Below are 26247 nucleotides of genomic sequence, written 5' to 3' on the forward strand. Positions count from 1 at the left end.
AGATTCAAATTAAGAGAAATGCATTTAAAGAAAATCACTAAAAATATATACATTTTTAAGTTTTAAGATTTAGCTTTTTGGCTAGATTTTAAAATTTAGGTTTTTGACTATTTTTAAAATATGAATCTATGAGTTGTCACACTCTTTTTTATAAAAAAAAATTGTCTTTTTTCGAAATAATTGTGTGTTTTGTCAGATTTTAATATAAATGACATTAAACTCCTTCATTGATATGTCTACATTTGAGATACTAAATATAAATAAATTATATATCGTTTTTTAAGTCACTTTTTATTTTATATGGTTGAAGTACATAAATAAATAATATATTATGTATATATGCACATAGATGTTAAAGTGATATATGATGTAAGTACAGATGCATATCAAATTGAATGCCAAATATGACCAAATTGATTTAATGTGTGATTGGTTGGGCTGTAAGACTTTTTTACAATATTTAAAAGCAGTTAAAAGAAAAAATCTTCATATATCCAATTCGAAAACACATTAAAATTAAAATAACAAAAATCTATATACATTTAAGTTTTAAGATTTAGGTTTTAGGCTAGATTTGAATTAGGTTTAAGACTGCTTTATTAATACAAATTTATGAATTTTTTATACTTTTTAAAGAATTTGTCGTTTTTAGAAGTAAATTGCGTTATTGTTAGATGCAAAATGACATTAAACTCCTTCGTTGATATGTCCGCACAAGCTAACAAGAGATACTAAATGTATATAAATTATGTCATATTTAAAGTCAGTTTTTATTTTATAAGAGATACTAAATGTATATAAATTATGTCATATTTAAAGTGGCTTTTTATTTTATATGGTAAACAGGCATGAATAAATGGTATACTATGTATAGGTGCACGTATATGTAAAAGTGATATATGATGTAAGTACATTTATATCAAATTGAGTACCAAATATGACCAAATTAATGTGTTATTGGTTGGACTGTGAGACTTGTTTACAACAGTTAAAACACTTTTACAATATATGTATACCAGGTTTAAGTATCTAAGTGGGATTTTTTTTTTAAAAGTTACAGCTTTTATAGCCTTCTCTTCTTTGGTTCATGTTTTTCATTAAAAGCAATGAACCAAGTAAAATTCAGACTGAGTTATTTCATGCCCTTGTACTCGATAGTCGATACACACATCTTGCAAATCAAAATAAACGAATTCCGAGTTTTAAACTTTAAATGATCGGATGATTCGCTCATAAGGCAAGAGCAGAGGTCAGGTTCATAGGGTTCATATACTTGGTGGTACCGGTCAAAATAAGACGGACTATCATGCGGTTTGCTTTCTCGGTCGGATGAAACGCGTCCCAAAACACGTATAACTCACGGTTCGGACACAAGTTTGATAATACAGTACACAAACCCAGCCCATTGTACGGCCCTTGTCCGCAACAAGCAACCTTCGACGTTATGAATCCTGTAAAAAAATATTAAATAATTGTTATAACCTTTTCTTGTCGACCAAAAATAGTAAATCGAAAGGGCAAAGCTCGATTAAATTACCATAGCTTCGTGGAGTGTGTAGAAAATCTAGTTGCATTTGGTTAGTATTTGCTGCAATAAACACAGTCTTCCCAATATTTCTGTTAAGTTCATTTATCATTTGGATTAGCTGGAGATCTATATAGACGCAGCTTGTTGTAGCTCGGCCGAGCATCTCCCATTCGACGTGCCTGAACTCGCCAGCTCAGCCGGTGCACATCCTAGTGGTCCGACTCCGGTCACTAGTACTCGGCCCACTCCAAGCGAATTTAACCTCTATAAATGAAAACAAAATTGAATTGTTTGTATTAAAATCCATGTAAGAAGGTGAAAGTTCTTGAGGCCACGAGCTCAAATGTCAAAAACTAGATTATAGATAATCCTCAATACTTTTTTTTGTCATAAAAAAATGAACGTAATTAATAGTAACACACTATACATATATTATAATTATGATTTCTGTTGTTACCACACTTACCAAAAGTAATTTCTTGTATTCAGAAATCAGAAATCGGACGTAATCGGGTAGAGTGAATTGGCGCGATCTAGCGGAATATGGAAACAAGAAATAGTTGTTTACGAAATCGTTTCCGCCGACCGTGATTAACACAAGCGCTTGGCTCACGAGCCGCTCTGTTCGCAATTTCCCAATCAAGCGACTCACACGTTGTTGGTATTGTTGGAAGTAGTCGAGTTGTTGGTACATTTTTATGATGTTTATCTACATACCAAAAAACTTTATACCTATAAATAACCAGAAAATTTATGGAAAATGTAATTTTGTATTTAGACTTGATTACGTGGTCACTTACGAACTGAAAGCCGGTATCGTTGAGAATTCCTATGCCAGCAGATGCGAAATTAGCACCGTGTAGAAGCCTCTGTCCCCTAAGCTCTTGACTAAGGTACGGTAACGGCGGCTCTTCGTTGCCGATTGCCTCACCTAAGCAAATATTAACCAAATTGATTATTATTTTATATAACTTACATCTTAGTGACTTATAAATATATATATATATACTCATGAAAGCATTACTCTAAACTGGTTAATGAGATTAGTAACCAAACGTAACTGATAAGATCTGGAATGTTAAGACCGTTGGAGAACCGGCCGGTTGGTCTTCGAGTGGGAGAATCGATTCCATAGGGAGGAGAATCGGCACGTGCAGTCGTTACTATATAGTTGTTGTTGCCACTGTCGACGAGCGAGTCACCGAACACGAAAAAAGCACGTCCGCCCTCGACAACTATCGGACCGACATAATCAATACTAGGAACATAGACATGAATGCTATAACCAATGATTCGGATTTTCTAGTTGAAGTAGCCATAAAGGCGTTTTGTTTAATGGCTTAGTGAGAAAGTGAAAATAGAAATGAAAAACGAAGGAACTTATATAGTTCAGAGTTTGGGTTTCACTTTGTTTCGTGCGGTTTATTGGAATGTATTCGATCCCGTGTTATGACAGCCCAAGAGTTTATATATATTTTTTAGGATTTTACAATTTCGCTACTAAAAAGAATATGACCATATATTACACTTGTGGTCCAAGAGAATGATAATGTTGTATTGTACACTATTACTAGATTAGATTAAGACTCGTGCTATAGCACGGGTTGAAATTTATTTTATTTATATTGTAATTTTTATATAAAATATAATTTATGTGATTGTTTTTAAAAGTTTTTTTAGATAAAACATTATATTATATGCTAAATATGATGGCTTGAAAAAAGACATCTATCTTGTAAGTTTTATATTGTTAATGATTCTAGATAAGTACTCGTGATATAATACTAGTTAAATTTTATTTTATACAAAATTTTGTATATTTAATATTTTAAAATAAAATTTCAATATGTTGTATTAGTTTATGCATATAAAGTTATTTCAACAATGTATATTCTACATCATGACTTGAATGTCATTATAAGACATAATTTTGTAAATTTGGTTTTTAAAAAGCGAGTTATTATATTATGAGTAATTTAATATATTATTATACTTTTTGTTTTAATATACTTGGTTTCTTGAAATTCTTTCATATTATAGTGACATATTATTGACATTGCTATAACAAATTTATTTAGAGTGTTTATAGTTTCTAACTTTTATATCAAGTTTCAATATTTTAAAAATATTTCAAAAGAAATTATTTAAAGTTTCTTATATTATATAAAATTATAAAATCCAACAAAAAAATATGAAATTGAATTTAAATATTCAAATTTTGACTCGTTACCCAGTAAATTTTTTAATTCAATAGATATTATTTTAAAGAATAATATTACTAAAGCTTGAATATTTTATAGATTGAACCATTTATATTTGTTTTTATAAATTCAACTTATGGTATATCTGGAAATAAAACTATTTTTTAATTATAATAAATAATATGATAATTTATTTGTTTCACAAAATAGACCCATTAAAAATGAGAGGTGAAGTATAATGATAATTAACAAATTAATATGTTAAGTTAGATATCAAAAGATTTTATTTGATATAAAAGAAATTAATATGGTAAGTTAGATGATATCAAATTATTCTTTAGAATATTCTTTTTAACATTTTCGGAAACAATGTGCTCTAGTAATAAAATCTTCCAAAAATAAATTAAGGTTGTTTTTTTTTGATAAAAATAAATTAAGATTACATCAACTATTTAACTTGTAACCAATTAATTTATCAATTAATCTATAACCTATTTGTAACTAACTTATTAAAATTATATAGTCTACAAAACAATGTTGTGTTTTCGTTTTGTTTTCGTTTTATCATATAGAGGATGCGTACATAAGTTCACATTCTTTTCCTGCGATTACTTTTTCACTTACTACTCTTAGCACTTTCTGAAAATACCTTATTTGGTTTATGCAACTGTTTGTTGTAAGTTATATTCTTTATTTAATGCCATCTACGGATCTACCTATATCCCATACATCCACCTCAAGTTTTCACAAGAAGGAACGAACGTAAGCGTTGGGACACAAATGACAAAACCCTTTATTTATGTAACAAGAACTCACATGAGGCTTGTGTATATGACACCTTCTCTAAGAAACAATAATAAACTGTGCCTCCTAGTCATATTTACATTTGGGGTTTGATTGGGTTACCACTTACCACAATAGGCCCCCAAGTGATCAACATTTGGCCCACTACAAAAAAACTAACTATTGGCCACGTGGAACATCAGTCTGACTCCGAGTGCCACGTCTTCAAAACACATTAATACCGGTTCGTACCGGTTGTTGGTTCCCGGTTCAATTAAGAGAATGAGATAGAGAGAAGTCAGAGAACAGAACAGTCTTCGATTTTAATTTAGGTTTCTTCTTCGCTCACCCCAATTCTCACAGTCGCGTGACTCGCCATAGCTTCAACGCCGACGAGGTTAGCCAATTTCTTCTAGCTGACCATCGTCTGGATTTGATTTCGACCTCTGTTTCTGCTTCTTCTTACTTACCCATCGTCTTGATTAGTCGTTGAACAGAGACTCAAGCTAAAGAGTTACTTGAGTTCATAAGTAATCCTAAAACCCTATAAACCCTAGCTCCTTCATAATGCGACCTCCATTCAATTCCTTCCAGCCTCAAGGTCGACCTCATCGACCGCAACAGCAACAACACCAGGTCTCTCTCTCTCTGTATCTCTATGTCATACCATAAAAATCTCTCCTTTTTACCACACACAAAAAAAAAAAAATCAAGACTTTTTTTTTTGTATTGATGTCTCTGTGTTTCGTTTTTGTCATCTGCAGAACAATGGGTATTCTAATCACCACCAACGTAATGGGTATCAGAACCCAATGGAAGCTAATCAATTAAGGATGATGAATCCACACATGATGAGTAATCCAATGATGGGTCACATGAACAATCCGATGCCTATGCCTAATATGCCAATGCATCCTCAGTTCTTTAACAATCTCCCCAATATGCCTCAACATCAACAGCAACTTCATCAGTTTGCTGCTATGCCCAACCATATCAACCAGTTACTCCCCAACCTCTTGGGGAATCTTCAATTTGCAGTTGCTAATAGTAATCTTATGGCTCACTCACTCCCCTTAGTTCAGCCCCAATTTTTCCAGCCACAGCTTAATTCCTTTAACCCCCGTCCTTATCCACCAGTTCCAAATCCCCATCAAAACCACCAGTTACAGCCTCCGGGTTTCTCAGAGCCAAGACCACTGGTAAAACCTCTTATTTATTACATTGTTTTTTCTCTATCAATAGAGAGAGACTTGTCTAAGTTGTTTCCAGTATTTCTTGTTCTTTTAGTTAACTTGAGCTTTCACAGGGGCAGACCGGAGGAATTGTTGATAATACCAATGGTTCCGGCTCTAAAGGGAATGATTTTCGAAATAAGTTTACAAAACATCAAAAGTTCAAAGGCCCTGGTCAAGGGTATGTTCCTACTGCTTGCTCCCCTTTCAATTGTTTGTTTGCTATAATCTGTTTATATGTATTCTGAGTTGTTTGTAGATTCCAGAGATCTCAGTTGCATAAAGCAGATAATGGAAAGAGGAAGTCTGGATTCAAGGATCACAAGGGCAAAGGTTAGTCCTCTTACATATCAAATCACATATCTGATGTTGACTATACGCTTTTTTTGTTCTCTGTGTACTGGAATATATTAGTTAATAAACTTAGCATTAGAAATGATATATTTTTTTTTTAACATCTTTTGGGAGTTTCTAATTCCAAACGTTTTCTATATTTCAAGTTAGTAGTTTTGTTGTGTAATCCTTGTAGCCAGTATCTCTGTATTCCCTTCCTCAGATTTTCTGGAACATTTGAGGATTTGATATGTGTTTTTTTTTTGTCTTTTCTGATCTCTCCATATATGATTTCCTTTACAGGGAACTATAATAAGATGACAACTGGGTTCAATGGGTCTGATGCTGGTAACATACCTAATGAGAAGAAAAGGTAGTGCCCAGGTCTCAATAGAATAGCACCTTACTGTTTTGGCTCATTAAATTTCTTTTGGTTCTTAAGCCGTTTTGATTCCCTGAATTTTCACGGTCATAAAGCAGTGAAATCCATATAACTCGTAATATTGGATGGGATTATTCTGGATCACATTTTTCGTTATTATTTTTGTTCAAGCTCATGTCAGGTCATTAGGTCCAGTCTCTAATATTATTCTTTTGATGTTATTTTTCTCCAAGAGAAGATCATTTGCTTTGGTCTATACACCAAAAGAAATTAAGCAATGGCGTGAATCTCGGCGTAAGAATTATCCAACGAAACTCAACGTTGCGAAGGTAGTAGCCCTCCCTCTCCCACCATCTTTGATTTGTTGAAATTCACTCCTTTGGTGAAAATTTTGAATGGTAAGTTACCTTTTTGCAGAAAGTAAAGAAAAATGTTTCAGAAAGCATCCTTGACGAGGAAGCAAAAATGCGTCGTCAGGTACCCCTTATATTTGTCTATCCCTGTATTTTCCACATCTTATGGTAATTCTTATGGTCATGGTAGACACACTGCATTAAAAGAATCAACTGGTAAACCTTGAGAACTTCTACTTCAAATAGGTTTAGGAAACGGTGAAAAGGAGATATAGCTTATCTGCTATGTGGGTTGAAAAATATGAATACTACAATTATTATTTGGTAGCAAGTATTCTTCATGAAGCTCGAGTCACCATTAAGATCAGCTGGCCAATGCTATGAATGATGAAACTGCAGTCTCAGTAGCTTATGCTTTTTGTTTTGTTTTAAAGTTAAGGCCTAACGAAATAGCCCGTCTAGTTAGATATCCAAAAGGTTATGATGGTGAAATAAGCATATCTGTATATATCTACTGAAAAGTTATCGAATTCATAGTTTTGCTATTGGGAAGTTTAGGAGACAATGAAAGAGGTCAATATCATTAGGCTTGTATAGCCTCCCTACAATCGTCCCATAATTCTTCTTTCAATTAGCATGTCTTACCATATATCGATTTATTTTTGCATTGCAGCAACTCCAGGAAGTTTTAGCAAAGCAGGCTGAATTAGGTATTGAAGTTGCAGAAGTTCCTTCACATTATTTATCCAATACAGATGAACAAGTTAATGGAGATAGAGGAAACAACAATGGAAAAAATCAATACAATGATCGGAAAAAGGGAAGATTCCAGAATAATAGATACAAAAAGAGAAGACTTGATAGAAAAGATAAGTCTGGTAAGAAAACAAGATTTGAAGACAAAACTTCATCTCAAGAGTCTTCCGTGATAACGAGAGAACCTACATTGCTTGAGAAGCTCCTAAGCGGAGACATAAAGAGAGACAAAAGCCAATTATTACAGGTATTCCGCTTCATGGTAATGAATTCATTATTCAAGGAGTTTCCAGAGCAACCACTGAAGTTGCCGTTGATTACGGTAGAAGAAACTGGATGTGAACATGCTAGGGAAGATGAAGTTTCTTTATGCGATGACCTTAGTGATGATGATGATGATGATGATGATGTTGATGTGAATGGTGATGATAACTCATGTGATGAAGATGTTGATTGATTAATGTTCTAAGTTTGTAAGCTAAAAGAACATGAGGATTAAAACGATTTATGATATCGATCTATATGTGTTGCCTTTTTGAGGATATGTGGTCTGCAGGAAAGAGGAAACAGTGAGATGAGAGAATCTGATACATAAACATTAGACGGTGGAATATATTATAGTTTGTTTCTTTGGGATCATAACCATTCACAAATCCTCTTAACCGGATTATAACAATTTGCTTACAAATCTCCAACAAGTTTGTTATCCGGCTGAGTGGGAGAGACATACATATTAGCACACTAAACCATAACATGCTAATCTTCAGTTAGAGCTTAGAAGACTCATTTGCACAAAAAAAGAAAAAAAAAAAGAACTTAGAAGACTCTAAAAATGGACGGATACGGAGACAACTGCAGAACGTTTAGAATGGATGTAGACAACTGCAGACAAGAATGGATCATTTTAAGACTATTTTTGCATGTGCATTACATTTTTCAATAGTCTTCTGATAATCAGTCATAATAGTTTTATTTAGAAGAAAAGAAAACCTAGTAATCAATCTGCCAAAACCTTGTAACATTTGGTCTGTGACATTATACATAGTGGTCACTCGAAATTCAATTCTATTAATATTCTTTTTTACATAACGTTTAAGGAAAAAAATCACAACATGCTCTCAAACCTATTTACACACATAAAAAGATCCCACGACGGATGTATATAACAAATTAACAATCCTAAATCGAATATAATGAGAGATACTAAAGATAATAAATAATAATAAATAAATAAATAAAACCTCTCAGAACCAGTTCCATGGATGTTGAAACTCATCACAACACCAATTCTTGAAATCTCCATTTTTGCCAATCAACAAACCCAAATCATCAATCTCCAAAAGATCATCCATTTCCAGATACCCTGTTCCTTGTTCCATCTCCGGCCTATGCAACCTCTCTACGCCGCAACTAGGAACCGACATGCTCTCCTTATTGTCCGTCGAGCCACATGATGAGGACACTTCATGCTCCGTCTTCTTTTCTTGTCCCACAAGAAACCTCGACCAAGCTCCATTTGATAATCCATAATTCGGATTCACCATGTTCCTCGGTTTCAACCTGGTCGAAAACGTTAGTGAAGAGCCACTACCGCCACTCGCTGCATTGACGCTTTCTTGATCTTGTGAATTACTTTGTTTAGGTAATAACCAACAAAGACTCGAGCCACTTGAGGGCACACATCGATTATTATTATGATCATCGTCTTCTTGTAGAAAACTCGATCTCCCTGACCAAGAACCTCGTGGCCCACTTGCCGGGCCTAGACCAAGGTCCAACCCACAAACCGTATCGAGCTTATGAGACCAAGAACCCGACCCGTGGCCCGAGAACGACAAGTTCCTATTGACTACTTGTTGTTGTTGTTGTTGTGGGTGCAACAAGTTGAGTTTAGCCTCGTGTCCGTAGAGTTTCTTAGCGGCTTCATCGTAAGCCATGGCGGCTTCGACTGAAGTATTAAACGTGCCGAGCCAGAGACGAGTCCCACGGTTAGGCTCACGGATCTCAGCCACCCATTTACCCCAAGTCCGTTGCCTAACTCCCCGGAAAGTACACGTGGCGTTCTCTGGACCGCCTTTACCTTTCATGCAACCTTTTCTAGATCTGCCCATATTTCGTTTCTTGGCCGGAGGTTGCTCTTCTTCCATGGTGTTCCTCTTGAGAGATTCAAATCTGGTTTATAGTAAGAGAATAAAGAGTGAGATGAAAATTTAAGTGTGCGTGTATATTTATATACGTGGACACGTCATGAGTATGCGTATTTTTACGTGGCATATGTATATACGAGTGTGTACGTGTGAATGTGTATATATGTACACTAAGGTAAGGGAACTCGTTTTGTTTATTTTAATTTAATGTCTGTGCTACACGAAAGTGACCCCCGACCACTGTCTTGATGATGACTCACGTGTTTGTGTTTCTCTCTGAGCCCCTCTCCTTAGTACCTACATAGCCATTGACATTTCGACCATTTTCATTTTTTTTGTTAATGACCTGACTGAAATTTACATGTTGAGATGTTGTTGTTAGAAAGTATCTGACCTTATGCATGTTTGCACGTCTTTTCTCAACAAAATTGCCATATTTTTTGTTCCGACAAATAAACTACGAGATAAATAAATGCAAAAGATTTCATAGATATATAAATAATACAAAATATATCAGCGTAAAAGATGGTATACAACTAATAAAAATTGATAAATTCATATATAATCATGAGACTAATTCCAATGAACTTTTTGATTATTATATTTTTTATTGAAAATAGAAGTCCCATAGTTTTGTTATACACAACAAGATTCACTGGTACAATTGATGAAATTATGATTAAAAGAAACAAATTAATAGATTGGAAAATATATTTAATTGGAAAATAGATTGGTTTGCTTAATTAGAACTTTTAATTTTAACATCCAAAAAGTATTTCAACCACTACAATATTTTCTTTTGGAATAATCAAAAGGTTTTTATTTGGGGTCAAAAGTTAGAAGATTATAGAGTTGTATATATTTTTCAGGCCAAAAACTAATGTATTTTATATGGTTCCCTTCTATATATATATATATATATATGCATATTCATATGTCTTTTTCCTCGTAATACTTACAAATCACGATTCTTGAGTTTTCGTTTTCTAGGTTTTACTTAGGTTTTAAGTTTCACCGTTTATTGTAGGATATGAGTAACGTTTTAGATAAAATAACTAAAAATAAATACGAAGTATATAATTCTACGTATATTGCGAAAATGGAATATGTCAAGCTTGTGCGCTACGTGTTATGATCGAGGACGGTCTGGCAAACACCTTGGAACACATGGCTCAACAATTCATTAGGTGCTTCGGCTCGAAGTATCTTTTTTTACACCACTACTTATTAAATCCTCTTTAATTTTCACTTATTAAATCATATATTTCTCATCTTGATAAAAGCAATCGTATTTTAACAGATTAAGCATTTCTGAAATGACTGTTTTGCCTTGACTTTACTTTACTTTACTTATTTATAATTAACTGCAAAAAAATACAAAATGTCACAATAAAATGATTTGTTATGGGAAAATAATTCTTCATACTAATATCTATTTTCGGACCAAAATATTAGTTTTTGTTGTCGGCTCATTCGGCCATAATGTATTCGTTATAAATTTGACTACGTAGATTGTATGATGATGATTACACATTTACACTGTACTTTTTTGATTAAGCACTATAGACATAATTTAGTAAATTATTTACCCACACAACTCAACATTCTTTTCCTTATTTTTTGATAAATTAAAGTACTCTAATCGAGATTCTATCATGGCATTTTGGAGAAAAACGTATTTTCCATTCTACGTACGTTCATTAACAATATACTTAAATATATAAAAAAGTGAAGACCATTTCTTTTTATTAAGTTCTTGACTTTACCGATCAACAATGATTGAAACTCTGAACATCTTAATTAGTTTAGCCGGTTGAATATGCTGTCAAGTACATTAATAAAAAAATGTGTTGACGAGGTAAAAAGCATAGAACACTAATAAGAAATTAAAAAAAAAAAAATGCATAGAACATATAATAAGACTTTCGAAATATTTGTAACAACTGGGTTTGGGGTTTGATCTCTGTAACAACTGGGTTTTACTCTTTTCAGCTTTTATTTCTTGTACCTTCATTTTCGTTTTTTTAATGGAATTCAGACGAGAAAAAAAAAAAGAACATGTATAAGACTTTCGAAATATAATTACCTTTTACTAAATCAATAAATACTTTTATTCACTTAGTAATTAACTCGTACGTATATATAACTATAATTAACATGCATATTCAAGAGATTAAAAACAGATCAATATTTTGTTAAAATTTTATGTAACTTAATTGACTTATTCAAAAAAAAATATATATATGTAACTTATTGTTTTATTATTTCCGCACTCAACTATATACGAGAATCTATCATCTACAGTAAACTCAGTTACATAAACGATGATTTGATCAGCGTCGACACAAAAGAGAGCGAGAGAGGAATGAGGTTCGGTAAAATTGCATGAGAAAGAGCAAGTGTGAGATACTCATCAGAGGTGGCAACTGGGGGATAAGTGTCACTCTTTCATCGTTGAGAGTGCGACACTTGTTTTTTTTTCTTTTCCCCTACTTCTTGGAAGTTTTAAACAAACAAACTCATATCGAGACGGGCAACCTTAAATCCAGAGAATCTCCGTATTCATATTTACTATATAAAATTTGAAAAATAATTATAGTTTTTGACACTGAAGTTTACATCATCTATTGGATTTCACAACATAATTTCCTAAACCATTTCGACTTTTCAATAATTAAGATATATATTAAAAGTTTTTTTTTCCCCAGTTTTAGATTCTCTTTATAATATATATATATATATATATATATATATAGTCTTTTTCCTTCTTTTTGTTATTACTGATTGAAGCTTGATGAAAAATATTATTGATTGAATAACAGCCTTTTATATAAGATTTAAAAATCATTCAAGCACCCCACATTTGGACCAAACTTTTAAGTTATTTCCAATAATTAACACAACCTTTTGTTTTGGATATTTGAGGCAATTAATTCCGCCAATCTAATAAATTCCTAACAGCAATTTGTAGAATACGTCGTCGATCGATGTTTGGATCTTTTACTAAACACGGAGATGCGATTCAGCAGTCAGAAAACAAACTTAGCATATCTTTGGTAGATGTTATATTAATAGATTTGGCCAAATCAGTTGACTTTTGATCGATCGATATCACTTTAGTCGAACCATTGTCAAGTTAGACATGCTCTTTAATTTCACGAGAATATACATGCACTTTAGTGTTTAGTCTATAAACAAGAGTATTGTTTGGGCTTGCATGACAAGAGAGAATTTACGTTCGAACTCGAGAGGATCTCACTGATACGAGCCCAAATGATCCAGCACCCTCATCTAGAACAGTGGGTCATCATGTGTAGTGTAGTCCATTAAGCTGACTCCGAGTCATTTTGCCACCTCATCAATACGAATTACCGGGATATGCCACGTCAATAAGTTTTCCGTGATCAGAATTTATTTTTCATATTTATTCTCCATTAATTCTTATACATAATATATTTCCATTTATTATGAATATTATTATGATTATTGTTATTTTAATTTCTGTGATCAGGATTATGTACAACAAATTCAATTAACTATTGTTATTAATAATTATTTATGATATGTTGGTCCACCGAGTACCAATCTCGCATTATATCGCAGTTTGTTTGAATGTTGAAACTCTTCTAGAGTTATCAATGTGGTGGTACGTGGTAGCATGGACATCTCTTATACTATTTATACAAGAAATATGTTGATCTAGGCATATATAGTCTAAAAGAGAAACATTAGTCGTTGACAATACACTGTTTCAACAATTAAATGATGTTTTTTTCTTTGTAATAGTCGGTTTAACGACGGTCGGATAATCCAAAATTTAAAACGTAGGTTTTTTAATGCTATTCATTCAAATCTCTCTTACAAAACCAATCGTTAAACCAAACTAGACAAAAAAAAAAGGAAAGATCAATGATCGCTGTCGGTACTAGTCACTATTCATTGAAAACTGCAGAACTAACATCAAATCGTGTTGGTAATCGTTGTCAATAGTTACAAAGTGAACAAAATATCAATACGTGATTTGGCCCGGCGTTTACTATGGCAGCATATGCTTGAAAGCCCCTCATTTTCATGCCATGTTAACATCATATACATATTCTCTCGGCTGACCATTATACTTGTAATAATATTACATTCCTGTTAGTTTCATTTAAAATTAAATCTGCTAATGCTTTTAAAAAAGAAATATGTAAATTCGGCCTAGTTATTGTATCTAACGAAAAAATACATGTTTACCATATATTTTTCTTACACGTATTTTAAAAACTACTAGTGTATCATTGAACGTAAATAAGGGGTTATGGTGGTTAACAACCTGAATCTGGTGACTTAGTAGCTAGGAAGGTTCATATATACTTATCGCATGATATGCATTACTATAATGTAATATCATTAATACATTCAACTAGTATTACGAATCAGACGAAGTCGAAGCATCTAAAGTTGGGATTTGAGCATCATTATAATAACCTGGTTTGGTCATGTTGACCATCGGATGAAGATACATATGTATGTATTTATTTTAAATCTTATCTAGTCCAACAACCTTTCTTTTTGTAATTTGTAGGCAATCCTTATGATAATGTATCAACAAAATTTTAAAGTACGTTAGTCATTTCATATAGTTTCACCCACGACCCACGTGAACATTGATTAGAAATATCAAACATATAATACATATGTTTATAATGTACGTTTTTTTGTTTTTGTCAAATATATATAATGGATGTTATGATCAATATGAGCGCCAACCATTTATTTTCCGTACATTTTAGTAATGCTCACTATTGACGATGTATATAATGTTTATCAAGAATTTTGTAGTAATTTAAAACATATTTTGTTAAAATTAGCGCACACAAAAAAAAACGTGTGGTAGGATAAAAATATATTACAAGTTTTCTTAATATTTAACAACCATTTCAAAACTTTATAAAATTATTGTTTATAACACAACATATTGATTTTAGACACTGATCCTGATAATTCTTTTCGAACTCAGTTCGGATCTATCTTGCATGGAAACTCAGTTCGTTTCCTGTTTTCAAAACGTTTTAGAAACGGAAACTCGTGGAAACATGGAAACAAGCCAAGGAAACACGATTTCTAAAAATCTTTGTTTGGAAACAAAATGGAAACTCCGTTTTCATTTTGGAAACACGATGAAAACTTTTTTTTTTACCTTAGAGACTTAATAAATAAATAATTTGAAAATTTATATTCATGATACATAAATATATAATATTAGTAGTATTTTAATTCAACTATTTAATATTTATGTTTTGAATTTGTGTTGTTTCAAATATTCTTTTTCATATAATTTTTAGGTTTGATGTTTTACTATGTATATACATATATATACAGATATATGATACATACGTTTCCAAAATGTTTCTATCTCTTAATTTTAGAAAAAATCGTTTTCCGTTTCCAAAACTTTGCACTTTCGTGTATCCGTTTCCGTTTCCATGCAACCGAGGACTTCAGATCAAACTTGAACTGGATATATTGTGACCCAATGTGATATATATACCTATAAAATTTACTAGACCTGTCATGGACCACATAATTAAACGGTCCACAATGATTTATATATAATTATATACACTTGATATCATTTTTTACGTCGACTTATATTTAACATCATATTGAGAAATAATATGTGTTTGGCCACAAAGTCAAATGAGGAAAAAAATGAATTATATCTTTACAACGCGAAAAGCTCTTAGCCTTTAAATGTACTTCAATTTAGGTTTCTATAGTTTTATCTAATATTAGGAATAAGCTTTCTTCATCTTGATCAAACTTCAATTTGAGTGTGCTATTATACGATATTTTAGTCTGTTTTATCATTTTTTTTCCTCGTTTATTATGTTTTGTTTCTAATCGAAATAAATATAAAGACAAAACGTTTTCGATTATGCTTTGATTTTTAAATAACACTAAGAAATACGTAACAATTTGTCTTTGATTTTAAAAAGTTGAATGGGTAAAATTAATCATGTTACCGAAAATAGGAAACGTTATTTCAGCAAATAGTTATTATATATACATATGTAAACTGTTTAACGATTTTATACATAAATTAAATTTTAATGCGTGGCTTATTTGAAATGAAATGGTTATTGGATTAAATAACATATTTTTTTGGGTCAATGAGATTAAACATTATTAAGTTGCACAAAACAAAAAAAAGGGAACATAAATATTAGAAAATGACAAAATTTTACTAGTAATTAATTGATTATAACTTTGAATTTAGTTGGTATGTTCATAATTCATTTGTTGAAATTGGTTCAGCCATCGCATTCAGATTTCAGAGTGTGTACTTATAGGCATATACGCAAAAATAATGATATTTAATCGGTGGTGTATGAGTACGCAATTAAAGGACGCCACGTGGGTTACAGTACCAAATTTTAGATGATGTAACAAAAAAAAAGCTGGATCGATTGAGAGATCCCCAAGCAAAGCTAAGATACTACTCCATTAATTAAACGTTCCACCATAGAGTTTAATTTACTGAATAATAATATAAAACGGTCAAAATGATTAGATTATTAGTATAATCATGTGACTAGTTTTGATCTGCCTCGTGCATATCATCCACTAGAACCTTAATTACTAGATCTTTGTAACAGAAGCAATGTGTTGTTTGATCATATTGTATTGGACGCTAACCAGATTTCTCATTGAACTCCTACTTATATTTTTATGGATATATAAACAGTTTTACTATGAAGGCAATGAGTTCAAAGTTCAAACCATATCAAAACACTTCTACTTTTGACTATTTGGTATCTTTACTTCCAAACCAAACTAAACCAAAACAGAAACAACTTTGGTTATGAATGATGTATAAGCGAGTTATACCAAAAATGTATACTCTTATATTTTTGGATATAATGTATTTTTCTAAAGTTATATTTAGATTTTAGAAAGAAAAAAAAAAAGAAAAGAGTAGTAGTGACAGATGAAAACATTGAAGGAGTGTCATAAAAGGGAAGAAAGGTTTAGTTAGTTGGGTAGGTCTCTCTAATGTATTTATAGTCTCCCTTTGCTTCTTTTTCATTTATTTCCCTTAACTTATTTTAATCAATACTACTATTGCTTTAGTCTCTCTCCCACACATGTATAAAATGAAAATTTTCTCTTTTTAAAAAAAAAAAAAAATTCATAAGAAAGAAAAGACAAGAATTAAATCCATCTATATATAAAATTGAAACCAATTCAGGGCAATGATGAATCTTGATTTGATCTTCTTCTCGAAAACCTCATTGCTTTTGCTTCTTCTCTTCCATTTCCATATTTACACTTCATAATATCTCTTCACCCACTTCTCTTCTTCCCCATTTATAACACACAGATATATATACATAATTTTACATTTATATATATTTTCGGCTAGCTATAGTAACTCTCTAAAATCTCTTTCCATTATCTTGAAATGGTCCTCCTCTCATATTAACCCTAGAAGAAGAATCTGTCTGACCTTCTCTCAGTTTTCAATTTCTTCACTTTCTCGTTCTCCGGACACTGAATGTGATACATTTATAGGAGATTAAAGCTTTAAAAGATCGATCAATGGAGGGTTTTGTTCTTCCATCCAAGAGAAGTTTTCTTCTTTTTCTTGTTATTGTCAGCCTCTCTTTGGGCCAGAAGGTCAGATATATCTCTGCCTTTAACGACACCAAACCATATAGACAAGTCAGTAGCTTGAGACTAGAGAGGATCCAAAAGCACTTGAACAAGATCAACAAGCCTCCTGTCTTCACCATCCAGGTTAATTATATAATATGTACATGTTTCAAATGCATTTGTAGTTTGTTTTGTCTAAATTTTATCTTTATGTGAAATATATAACTTTTGTTATTACAAAATAATAATAATTTACAGAGTCCGGACGGTGATGTAATAGATTGTGTACACAAAAGAAAACAGCCGGCTTTGGATCATCCACTCTTACAGCATCACAAGATTCAGGTAATGCCGACCACGCAACTTTTTCTTTTTATTTATTACTTACATCAAATACACAGTTTTCAAAATTTATTGAATGATGTAGCACTATTTGTTTAGGTAAAAATTCCAATTATAAATTATGAAAAATTTGTAAATAACTTCAAAAAGTTATGTTGGTGAATTGGATGTGACAGAATACATATATGAGCATTTTTTTTCTTAATACTTTTTTTTTTGCTTAAATGAAATAGTAGTACAAAATAAGTCTTTTGATTATGGATAAATATTTTTTTTTGGACAAACTGATCATGGATAAATAAACACAGAAAGCACCGAAGAAAATGCCGAAGATGATGGGAAGCGATGATGTTAATAAAGAAGAAGCAGCGAATGTATTGGAAGGTGCATGGCAAATGTGGCACGTGAATGGCACGAGGTGTCCCAAGGGGACCGTTCCCATACGACGCAACACGATGAATGATGTGCTGAGAGCCAAGTCTCTGTTTGACTTTGGCAAAAAGCGACGGAGTATTCACCTTGATCAACGGACAGAGAAACCTGATGCTCTTGGCACAAATGGACATGAGGTACACTCGATTATTATAGTTATCCCTAGCCTCTTCTTGGTTATTGACAAATTGGATATTGGACTATGAACTTCAATATAAGCAAACTAGTAAGTCTTTAGCTTAGAATGGATAATCAAAATAGATTTATGAATACAATCCCCTATATAATAAAACCGAAGTACACAACGTTTTTTTGTAGACTATATAATTTTAATAAATTGGTTACAAATAGGTTATAGATTAAGTTTTATATTATTTGTATAGTCTACATTTATTGTTTCCAAAAATCTTAAAAAGAATATTCTAAAAAATCATTTGATATCATCTAACTTACTATATTAATTTTTTTTATTAAATTATTCATCAAATAAAATCCTTTAATATCTAGCTTAACATATTAATTTGTTAATTATTATTATACTTCACCTTTCATTTTTATACATGAGTCTATTTTGTGAAACAAATAAATTCTCATATTATTTATTATAATTAAAAATAGTTTTTTTGCACTAATAATTAAAAAATAGTTTTATTTCTGAATATACCATAAGTTGAATTTTTAAAAACAAATATAAATGATTCAATCTATAAAATATTCAATTTTTATTAATATTATTTTTTAAAAATAATATCTATTGAATTAAAAAATTTACTGAGTAACGGGTCAAAATTTGAATATTTAAATTAAATTTCATACTTTTTGTTGAATTTTATAATTTTATATAATATAATAAACTTTAAATAATTTATTTTTAAAATATTGAAACTTGATATTAAAGTTAGAAACTATAAACACTCTAAATTGATTTGTTATAACAATGTCTATAATATATCACTATAATATGAAAGAATTAAAAAAAACCAAGTATATTAAAACAAAAAGTATAACAATATATTAAATTACTCATAATATAATAACTCGCTTTTTAAAAACCAAATTCACAAAATTATGTCTTATAGTGACATTCAAGTCATGAGGTACAATATACATTGTTGAAATAACTTCACGTACATAAACTAATACAACATATTAAAATTTTATTTTAAAATAGAAAATATACTAAATTTTGTATAAAATAAAATTTAACGAGTGTTATAGCACATGTACTTATCTAGAATCATTAACAATATAAAACTTACAAAATAAGTGTCTTTTTCAAGTCATCATATTTAACATATGATTTTATTAGATAATATTTTATCAAAAAACTTTTAAAAATAATCACATAAATTATAATTTATAAAAAAAATTATAATGTAAATAAAATGAATTTCAACATGTGCTAGAGCACGGGTGTTAATCTAGTATCATATTCTTTTGTATGAATGTACACCATAGCGTCTATGAATTGAATAAAAAAAAAAGTTGTGTGGTCATCGTAATTAAGATTACATAGATAATTCACATAAACGTTGATAATAAACTACATCTACATGTACGATCTATTCGTATATCAATGTTTATGTGAATTGTCTATGTAATCATTTAATTATGGACCCATGTAACAGTTTCCAATGTCAGTTCTCATTAATTAAGTTCATAAAATACATAAAAACACAAGCATTCAATGAATTTTAAGATCCCGTCTCGTTATTATAATTCTTGAAACATACAACTATCTTAAAAGATTCATAATTACTGTATATAACGCACGGCATTTCATACGCATATATTGGGATTATAAATAAGTGTAGTTTAGAAGTTAATGATCGTTAAGTATAATAAGACTTGATGAATACTGATATGTTAATGATATATGTGGGTGGGAAATGATAGCATGCGATCGCGTATACGGAAACATCGTCGGAGATATATGGAGCAAAGGCGACGATAAACGTTTGGGATCCAAAAATAGAAGAAGTGAATGAGTTTAGTCTCTCTCAGATTTGGATTCTCTCTGGTTCTTTCGTCGGTCCTGATCTCAATAGTATAGAAGCTGGCTGGCAGGTACTGTGTTTTACTGTTTCACCCTTCCCATAACATTCTTGTTTAATTTACTGTCGAGTAAGTTTAAGAAAAAGAGTTATATCTAAAGCTGTGATTGTTCTACTAGTCAGGTCAGTCCGGAGCTGTATGGTGACAACAGACCAAGATTGTTCACTTATTGGACGGTACGTTGTTGTTAATTACTAGTATTTGTTGATTTTATATTATGATGCAAATCAGTTTCATTATTTAATTATAGAAATCTAGAATTAAGATTATTTGGGGTATATATTGAGTATTCATCCTTGAGAAGAAGAAATTAATTAATGTTTTGCTTTTAGGGACATTCATGTGACAGTGTAGTAGTTTCTAGGTATAGTTCAGTGTCTAGTTTTAGTATATAGATTGTATTTTCAAAACTACCAAATATATTGCTTTGAAGGCACACTTCAATATTATACTTTTTTTTTTGTACATATACTTTCCCTTTTCTGTAACAGAAATTTAACATTTACTTCATCTAGAAATTCAGTGATATTGTGCATGGAAATTATGATAGGGTAAATTGAAGGTAACACTGTATATGCCCAGAAAAAAAAAAAAAAAAAGAGTAAAGGTGCTTCTCTAACTTGTAATATTCATTCTAACAGGTTCCTTTAATGTGTAAGTATTGATCATATTGAAGTTAATGGTAGAACAGAGTCATCATGATAATGTTTGGTGTAGAGCATTTAATATTTGCATTAAAAGCCTTATATTATCAATTGGATTGATACCAGTCCAACTTCTGTACTACTCTCCAAATCATTAAATTTGGTTCTGCCCAAAAGCTAGAAATAGTATGAACATATCTACACATATTTTTGGTTGTAAATTATGAAAATGTATGTTAATTAGGTATTTGGTCACTGGTCGGCATTAATCTGGTTTACCAATTTTTGTTTCCTTGAGCATATTCTAAACTAGTGATATTTTTTTTTGGTATTCTTAGAGTGATTCATACCAAGCAACAGGATGTTACAATCTTTTATGTTCTGGATTTATCCAAACAAATAACAAGATTGCAATTGGAGCAGCCATTTCTCCTCTCTCTACTTTCAAAGGAAACCAGTTTGACATCACAATACTCATTTGGAAGGTTCGTCTCTGTTTCTCTCTTACTAGATCTCTATATATATCATCTATTTCCCACGTAAAATGTAGTATGATATTATCTTTAGGTAACAAGTTAAACTAATAGTATAATACTATACTGTATTTTTTTTTTTTTGCTTTATTTTCACGATCATAGTGACACAAAACCATGCTAATATATACAAGAAAGTTCATTTGCTCAAAAAATATTCAATTGCAATTGCAGGATCCAAAAATGGGGAATTGGTGGATGGGTTTAGGGGACAACACACTTGTTGGGTATTGGCCAGCCGAGCTTTTCACGCACTTGGCTGACCATGCAACCACCGTGGAATGGGGCGGTGAAGTTGTAAACACGCGTGCTTCAGGCCGGCACACGACGACTCAAATGGGTTCGGGTCATTTCCCGGACGAAGGGTTCGGGAAAGCAAGTTACTTTCGGAATTTGGAGGTTGTGGATTCGGACAACAGTCTAGTACCGGTGCATGACGTCAAGATATTAGCCGAGAACACCGAATGTTACGACATTAAGAGTTCGTATAGTAATGAGTGGGGAACTTATTTTTACTATGGTGGGCCGGGGTTTAATCCTAGGTGTAATTGAAATCAAAGTGTACATAGTTTGGGTTGGAAATTGGAGGAAAGAAATTAAAGGGTATCGAATGTGTAATTTTTTTCAAGTATGGGTAGTAAAAATTGAATATTGGCTCTTTGTTTTTGATTTGTTGTTGTTGGTTCATTTAAATCTAGTAATTTATTGCATTCATAGGAGAAAAAGAAGAGTGTATGCAATAATGAGAGTATGATAACAAAGTTTCTTTGCTTTCTAAGTTGTTTAAATCTCAGATCTAAAATCGTCGTAAAGGTAATCTCTCTTTCTAGCTCAGAAGAAAAAAAAATGCAATATGCACAAAAAAAAAAAAATGTATTGCAAGGTGAATATCAAGTTTTGTACGAAATCAATTGATCCCACTCACAATGTGAAAACAGTTTCAATGTATTGGTTGGTTAAATTAAATGCTTACAAGACTTCTTACACCAAGATATTTGAGTTCATACTTCAAAATATACAAATTTTCTAGATAGTTGTTTCGAGATTACATAGCGGATCACAGGGACCAAAAATAATCATGATCCGGTGGACTTGAACTTCGATATCTTGTGTGGAAGATTGCATTACACGTCGAGGTTCGAAGACTTGGAAAATTACTCCCTCAAGTCGTTAACGTTGATACTTTGGGAAATTAGTCATTAACCATCACATCATCATTATTTGTCATCGGCCCTATGCACACACCGGAAGACCCAAGACGCCTTTTCATTTTCCACACCAATAACAAAGTTTATGTCCCAATTTAGCTTAATCTACAATGTCACATTACAAGCCCACAAGTGAATAAATCAAACCCAATCTTTGGGTTGAATTTGAAAATTTCTGCCTCTGCAAGCGAGTCTAATAAAACACTTGGAAAGAAATTTCTTTGGTAGTAACTATCCAAAATATTCTTTAAAGCATATGGGGCTTGCTATGTCACTAACAGAGACCAAAGACTGTTTTTTCCACCACTCATTCAAAGTTCTACAAAAATCGCTGAAAGACTTGAGAGTGTGCAAGAGGGACAAAAGTTGCTATATATAAATCTCTCTTAGGAGAGATCTTAAAGTGCAACAAACACTTAACCAAGCAAACAAAAATGACACTTTCACCCGTTTTTGTTCCCCTCATTCTCATTTTCATTCCGACTTTTCTCGGGTCGGTGTTTGCCATTTCACCACTCAAACCCGATACGTTGGAACCGGGGCAGCAGCTCAGAGACTGGGAGCAGTTGATCTCCGCGGGTGGTATCTTCACTCTCGGGTTCTTTACACCTAAAGAATCAACTACTTTCGAACTCGGGTCAGCTGGTCTTAGATATCTTGGTATCTGGCCTCAAATGAGTCCATTCAATCCTGTTTGGGTGGGTAACCCAACCGAATCAATTTCTGATTCATCTGGTTCTCTATCTATTGATGTCAATGGAGTTCTAAAGATCACACAGGCAAATGCTTTTCCAATCTTGGTGAACCAAAGACTAGCCGGGCAGCTTTCATTGGTCGGGAATGTCTCTGCCACTTTACTCGATTCCGGGAACTTTGTGGTCCGAGAGATCGGGCCACGAGGAGTCTCGGGTCGTGTTCTATGGCAAAGCTTTGACCATCCCACCAACACATTACTTCCAGGGATGAAGATTGGCTTTAACCTAAGAACCAAGAAAGAAGTATCAGTTACTTCTTGGATAAGTGACCAAGTCCCACTCCCAGGAGCATTCAGACTAGGACTAGACCCATCAGGAGCTAACCAGTTACTCGTCTGGCGCCATGGTGAAATCTACTGGTCCAGTGGAATCTTGACGAACAATGGTAGCTCTCATTTGACCTTAGAGCTATCCAGAAGCTACATTGATTATGAATTCAAGTTCGATTCAGATAAGTACATGAAGTACTTCAGTTACTCAATCAAGAAAGCTAATAGTTCAGTCTTGTCCAGCTGGTTCTTGGATACTTTAGGCCAAATCACTGTAACCAATGTGCTCAGCAGCAACAAAAGCACCAACTATATTTCCGAAAGCAGTGAACCCTGCAAGACGGATTTAAAAAACAGTTCAGCAGTCTGCATCACGGAGAAGCCAACGGCTTGTAGGAAAGGTTCGGAGTATTTCGAACCAAGAAGAGGTTACATGATGGAAAACAAAAAAGGTTATTTCAATAGTTATTATGTTGATAGCTTGAGCTCCGGCCTTAGCGACTGCCATCAAAACTGCTGGAGAAACTGCTCTTGCATAGCTTTCCAAGCCTTTTCTAGTAATGGATGCCAATATTGGGGGAAAGGATCAAAGTTTGTCCCTTATGATAGCTTCACCTCCAATTTAATAACTTATGTTCTTGATTCTGTAAAGTGATGTGTGGTTGTAAGAGTAATTATGTAACCAGACTAATATCAATAAAGGCGTTTATCAAGAGACTAATGAATCAAGCAGTTCAAAGACATGCACCAACTTCCTCTCTTTGCAAATTGATTCAACCACAGTTTCCCAAGATCTAAGCTCTGGTTTGAGACCTATTCCCACAAATCCAAGCAGAACTCGAACACCAATTTCTGTATTCCCAGACTCGCAAAGCCGAACAACCAACTCATTCCAAGTCGCATGATGAGGCCAAATCCCTCTCTTCGACATCACACTCAGAAACTTCACCGCTTTCTCGAGTTCGCCATTATAACACAACGCATTCAGTATGATCCTATAACTACCACTGTTCAGATGAACTCCTTCACATCCCCATTGATCCAGCATCTGAAGAGCTTCTTCTGATCGCCCTTCGCTGGACAAGCCCCTGAGTATTACATTATAAGTTAATGCATCAGCTCTGCATCTCAATGCTTTCATTTCTCCAAGTAACTTCAGAGCCTCATCGATTTGACCATTTCTACAGAGGCAGTTCATCAGTGTGGTATAACCAACTGTGTCGAGTTTCAACCCATTTTGCTTCACCTCTTTAAAGATTCGTTTAGCTTCCTGAACCTTTCCCTCTCTAGAGTACCCATTCATTAGAGTTGAGTAGTTGTATACATTTGGGTTGCATCCATTCTTCTTCATGAAGTCTAAAATCATCTTGGCTCTCTCAACTTCCCCTGAACGACAGAATCCGTTAATAATAACATTGAAAGTCACAGGGTCTGGCGAAAACCCTTCTTTCGAGATCATATCCTCGAACAGTTCCATTGCTTCTTTGGACCTCGAGTGTGCAAACAGACAGTTCATAAGGGTTGAGTAAGTGATCGAATCGGGATACGAAATTCCAGATCTTTTCATCTCCTCCACAACTCGAAATGCAGAATCGATATCCCCATTCTTGCAGTGGTGCTTCACTAGAATATTGAAAATGCAAGTATTTGGCAGCAGTCCAAGATTGTGTTTGGCATACAAGAGAAGTTTCCTGGCCAAACCAACCTCCCCTGAATCGATAAGGAGATTGAGACAAGTACTAATGGCCCTGAGTGAAGGCTTCACACGAGCAATCACTTGAATCAAGTTAAACATGTCCATCACTTTATCATGCAAACCAAAACTGGAGAAATGTCTCATCAGGTTAAGAAACAAACTTTCCTGGAACCTGCAAGTCTCGTACTTCATCTGGTGAAGAATCGCATCAACAGCTAGAAACTTCTTGTGCCTAACGAGATTATCCAAAAGAACATTGTATGTAGCATTGTTATGGTTAAAACCTGTCTGCTGAGAGGCTCTGTTGAAGATATCAAGCACACGCTGAGGTTCTCTCTCTAGTCTCATCAAACTGACAGCAGCTTTGTGACAGATAAACTTGGTTTTGTGGTTTGTTTCCAATGGCGAGATTGCTGATTCTGGTGGTGAGTCTGGTTTCTTCTTCATCTTCTCCGAGAAGCAAACGGGAGATATCCATGATCGTGAAGACGAATAGAACCGGCGATGTTCATTGATTATCGAAGTTGTGAAGCGCATTGTATCTCTCCTCCTCTGTAAAATCAAGCAAGAGAAGAAGAAGAAGAAGACTGTAAAATTAGGTTAAAGAAGATACTTGGAAAGAATAACAAAGCAGCTTACTTTAAAAGCTAAAAACAATCGAATTCGTAGTCAAAGTGAACATGAAGAATCAGAGATTCTATGTCATATTGAACGAACAAGCTCACCTTAATGGATCGACGGCACCGCACGGAAGGAGTAATAAGGTTTAGTGTGGACGCAAGTTGTGATTTTTTGAATCGGTCGTTTAGGCTAAAGTTCTTGCGATTCTGTGGGTTGTTTCAGAAATCGAAACAGAGCAAAACTGCGAATTTTGTTGTTTGAGCGGAGGACAGAGGAGAGAAAGTGACGACGACGACGAGTGAAGAAGGAAGACGATGGTGAAAATCCGGTTCGGTTAAT

General features: G+C 33.0%; 4 protein-coding genes and 2 pseudogenes across 14 annotated transcripts; 3 read left to right on the forward strand and 3 right to left on the reverse strand.

Annotated features, from left to right (window-relative positions):
• Positions 1–938: 938 nt before the first annotated feature.
• LOC147939665 (GDSL esterase/lipase At5g18430-like) lies at positions 939–2847 on the reverse strand (annotated as a pseudogene). The gene is made up of 5 exons (XR_015564507.1): positions 2590–2847; positions 2329–2459; positions 1995–2237; positions 1538–1792; positions 939–1451 (listed from the first exon to the last, which is right to left on the reverse strand). The product of XR_015564507.1 is annotated as a GDSL esterase/lipase At5g18430-like (transcript).
• A 1770-nt stretch (positions 2848–4617) lies between these two features.
• LOC104706152 (uncharacterized) lies at positions 4618–8110 on the forward strand. Of its 7 annotated transcripts, none has more exons than XM_010422303.3 (9): positions 4618–4909; positions 5010–5148; positions 5277–5711; positions 5819–5925; positions 6004–6077; positions 6381–6450; positions 6698–6788; positions 6877–6936; positions 7486–8110. In XM_010422303.3, the coding sequence occupies exons 2-9, from the start codon at positions 5080–5082 to the stop codon at positions 8023–8025; spliced, it is 1446 nt and encodes a 481-aa protein (XP_010420605.1). In that variant the 5' UTR covers positions 4618–4909; positions 5010–5079; the 3' UTR covers positions 8026–8110. The 7 variants fall into 7 exon arrangements, with proteins under 7 accessions (XP_010420605.1, XP_010420604.1, XP_087319452.1 ...); XM_010422302.3 differs by having other exon boundaries at positions 4812–4909; positions 4999–5148; XM_087463326.1 differs by having other exon boundaries at positions 4812–4909; positions 4999–5148; positions 5825–5925.
• Positions 8111–8616: 506 nt separating this feature from the next.
• Positions 8617–9761, reverse strand: LOC104706153 (dehydration-responsive element-binding protein 2G). Its single transcript, XM_010422306.3, has one exon. The coding sequence runs from the start codon at positions 9713–9715 to the stop codon at positions 8813–8815; it is 903 nt and encodes a 300-aa protein (XP_010420608.1). The 5' UTR covers positions 9716–9761; the 3' UTR covers positions 8617–8812.
• Positions 9762–16735: 6974 nt separating this feature from the next.
• Positions 16736–22134, forward strand: LOC104706154 (protein neprosin-like). 2 transcript variants are annotated; one of them, XR_015564318.1, is made up of 7 exons: positions 16736–17497; positions 17612–17698; positions 18004–18264; positions 20024–20194; positions 20301–20358; positions 21165–21311; positions 21534–22134. XR_015564318.1 is itself a non-coding variant. In XM_010422307.3 (7 exons), the coding sequence occupies exons 1-7, from the start codon at positions 17300–17302 to the stop codon at positions 21909–21911; spliced, it is 1296 nt and encodes a 431-aa protein (XP_010420609.1). In that variant the 5' UTR covers positions 16790–17299; the 3' UTR covers positions 21912–22134. The 2 variants fall into 2 exon arrangements, 1 of the variants encoding a protein (XP_010420609.1); XM_010422307.3 differs by having other exon boundaries at positions 16790–17497; positions 20305–20358.
• Positions 22135–22783: 649 nt separating this feature from the next.
• Positions 22784–26244, reverse strand: LOC147939666 (pentatricopeptide repeat-containing protein At5g18475 pseudogene; annotated as a pseudogene). Of its 2 annotated transcripts, XR_015564320.1 has the most exons (3): positions 26013–26244; positions 23647–25839; positions 22784–23547 (listed from the first exon to the last, which is right to left on the reverse strand). The product of XR_015564320.1 is annotated as a pentatricopeptide repeat-containing protein At5g18475 pseudogene, transcript variant X2 (transcript). The 2 variants fall into 2 exon arrangements; XR_015564319.1 differs by lacking the exon at positions 26013–26244 and having other exon boundaries at positions 22784–25824.
• Positions 23002–24312, forward strand: LOC104706155 (G-type lectin S-receptor-like serine/threonine-protein kinase At1g67520). Its single transcript, XM_010422308.3, has one exon. It carries the CDS (start codon positions 23002–23004, stop codon positions 24244–24246), a length of 1245 nt encoding a protein of 414 aa, XP_010420610.2. The 3' UTR covers positions 24247–24312.
• Positions 26245–26247: the final 3 nt, after the last annotated feature.

The sequence above is a fragment of the Camelina sativa genome, chromosome 8 (genome assembly GCF_030686135.1).
Source record: "Camelina sativa cultivar CO46 ecotype springtype chromosome 8, ASM3068613v1".
In the NCBI taxonomy this organism is placed as follows: Eukaryota; Viridiplantae; Streptophyta; class Magnoliopsida; order Brassicales; family Brassicaceae; genus Camelina; species Camelina sativa.

Coding starts and splice junctions, on each gene's coding strand:
- LOC104706154 (XM_010422307.3), top strand. CDS start 17,300: ATGGAGGGTTTTGTTCTTCCATCCAAGAGAAGTTTTCTTCTTTTTCTT. Junction 17,498..17,611: donor CTCCTGTCTTCACCATCCAG/GTTAATTATATA, acceptor AATAATTTACAG/AGTCCGGACGGTGATGTAAT. Junction 20,195..20,304: donor GTATAGAAGCTGGCTGGCAG/GTACTGTGTTTT, acceptor TCTACTAGTCAG/GTCAGTCCGGAGCTGTATGG.
- LOC104706153 (XM_010422306.3), bottom strand. CDS start 9,715: ATGGAAGAAGAGCAACCTCCGGCCAAGAAACGAAATATGGGCAGATCT.
- LOC104706155 (XM_010422308.3), top strand. CDS start 23,002: ATGACACTTTCACCCGTTTTTGTTCCCCTCATTCTCATTTTCATTCCG.
- LOC104706152 (XM_010422303.3), top strand. CDS start 5,080: ATGCGACCTCCATTCAATTCCTTCCAGCCTCAAGGTCGACCTCATCGA. Junction 5,149..5,276: donor CGCAACAGCAACAACACCAG/GTCTCTCTCTCT, acceptor TGTCATCTGCAG/AACAATGGGTATTCTAATCA. Junction 6,937..7,485: donor AAGCAAAAATGCGTCGTCAG/GTACCCCTTATA, acceptor TTTGCATTGCAG/CAACTCCAGGAAGTTTTAGC.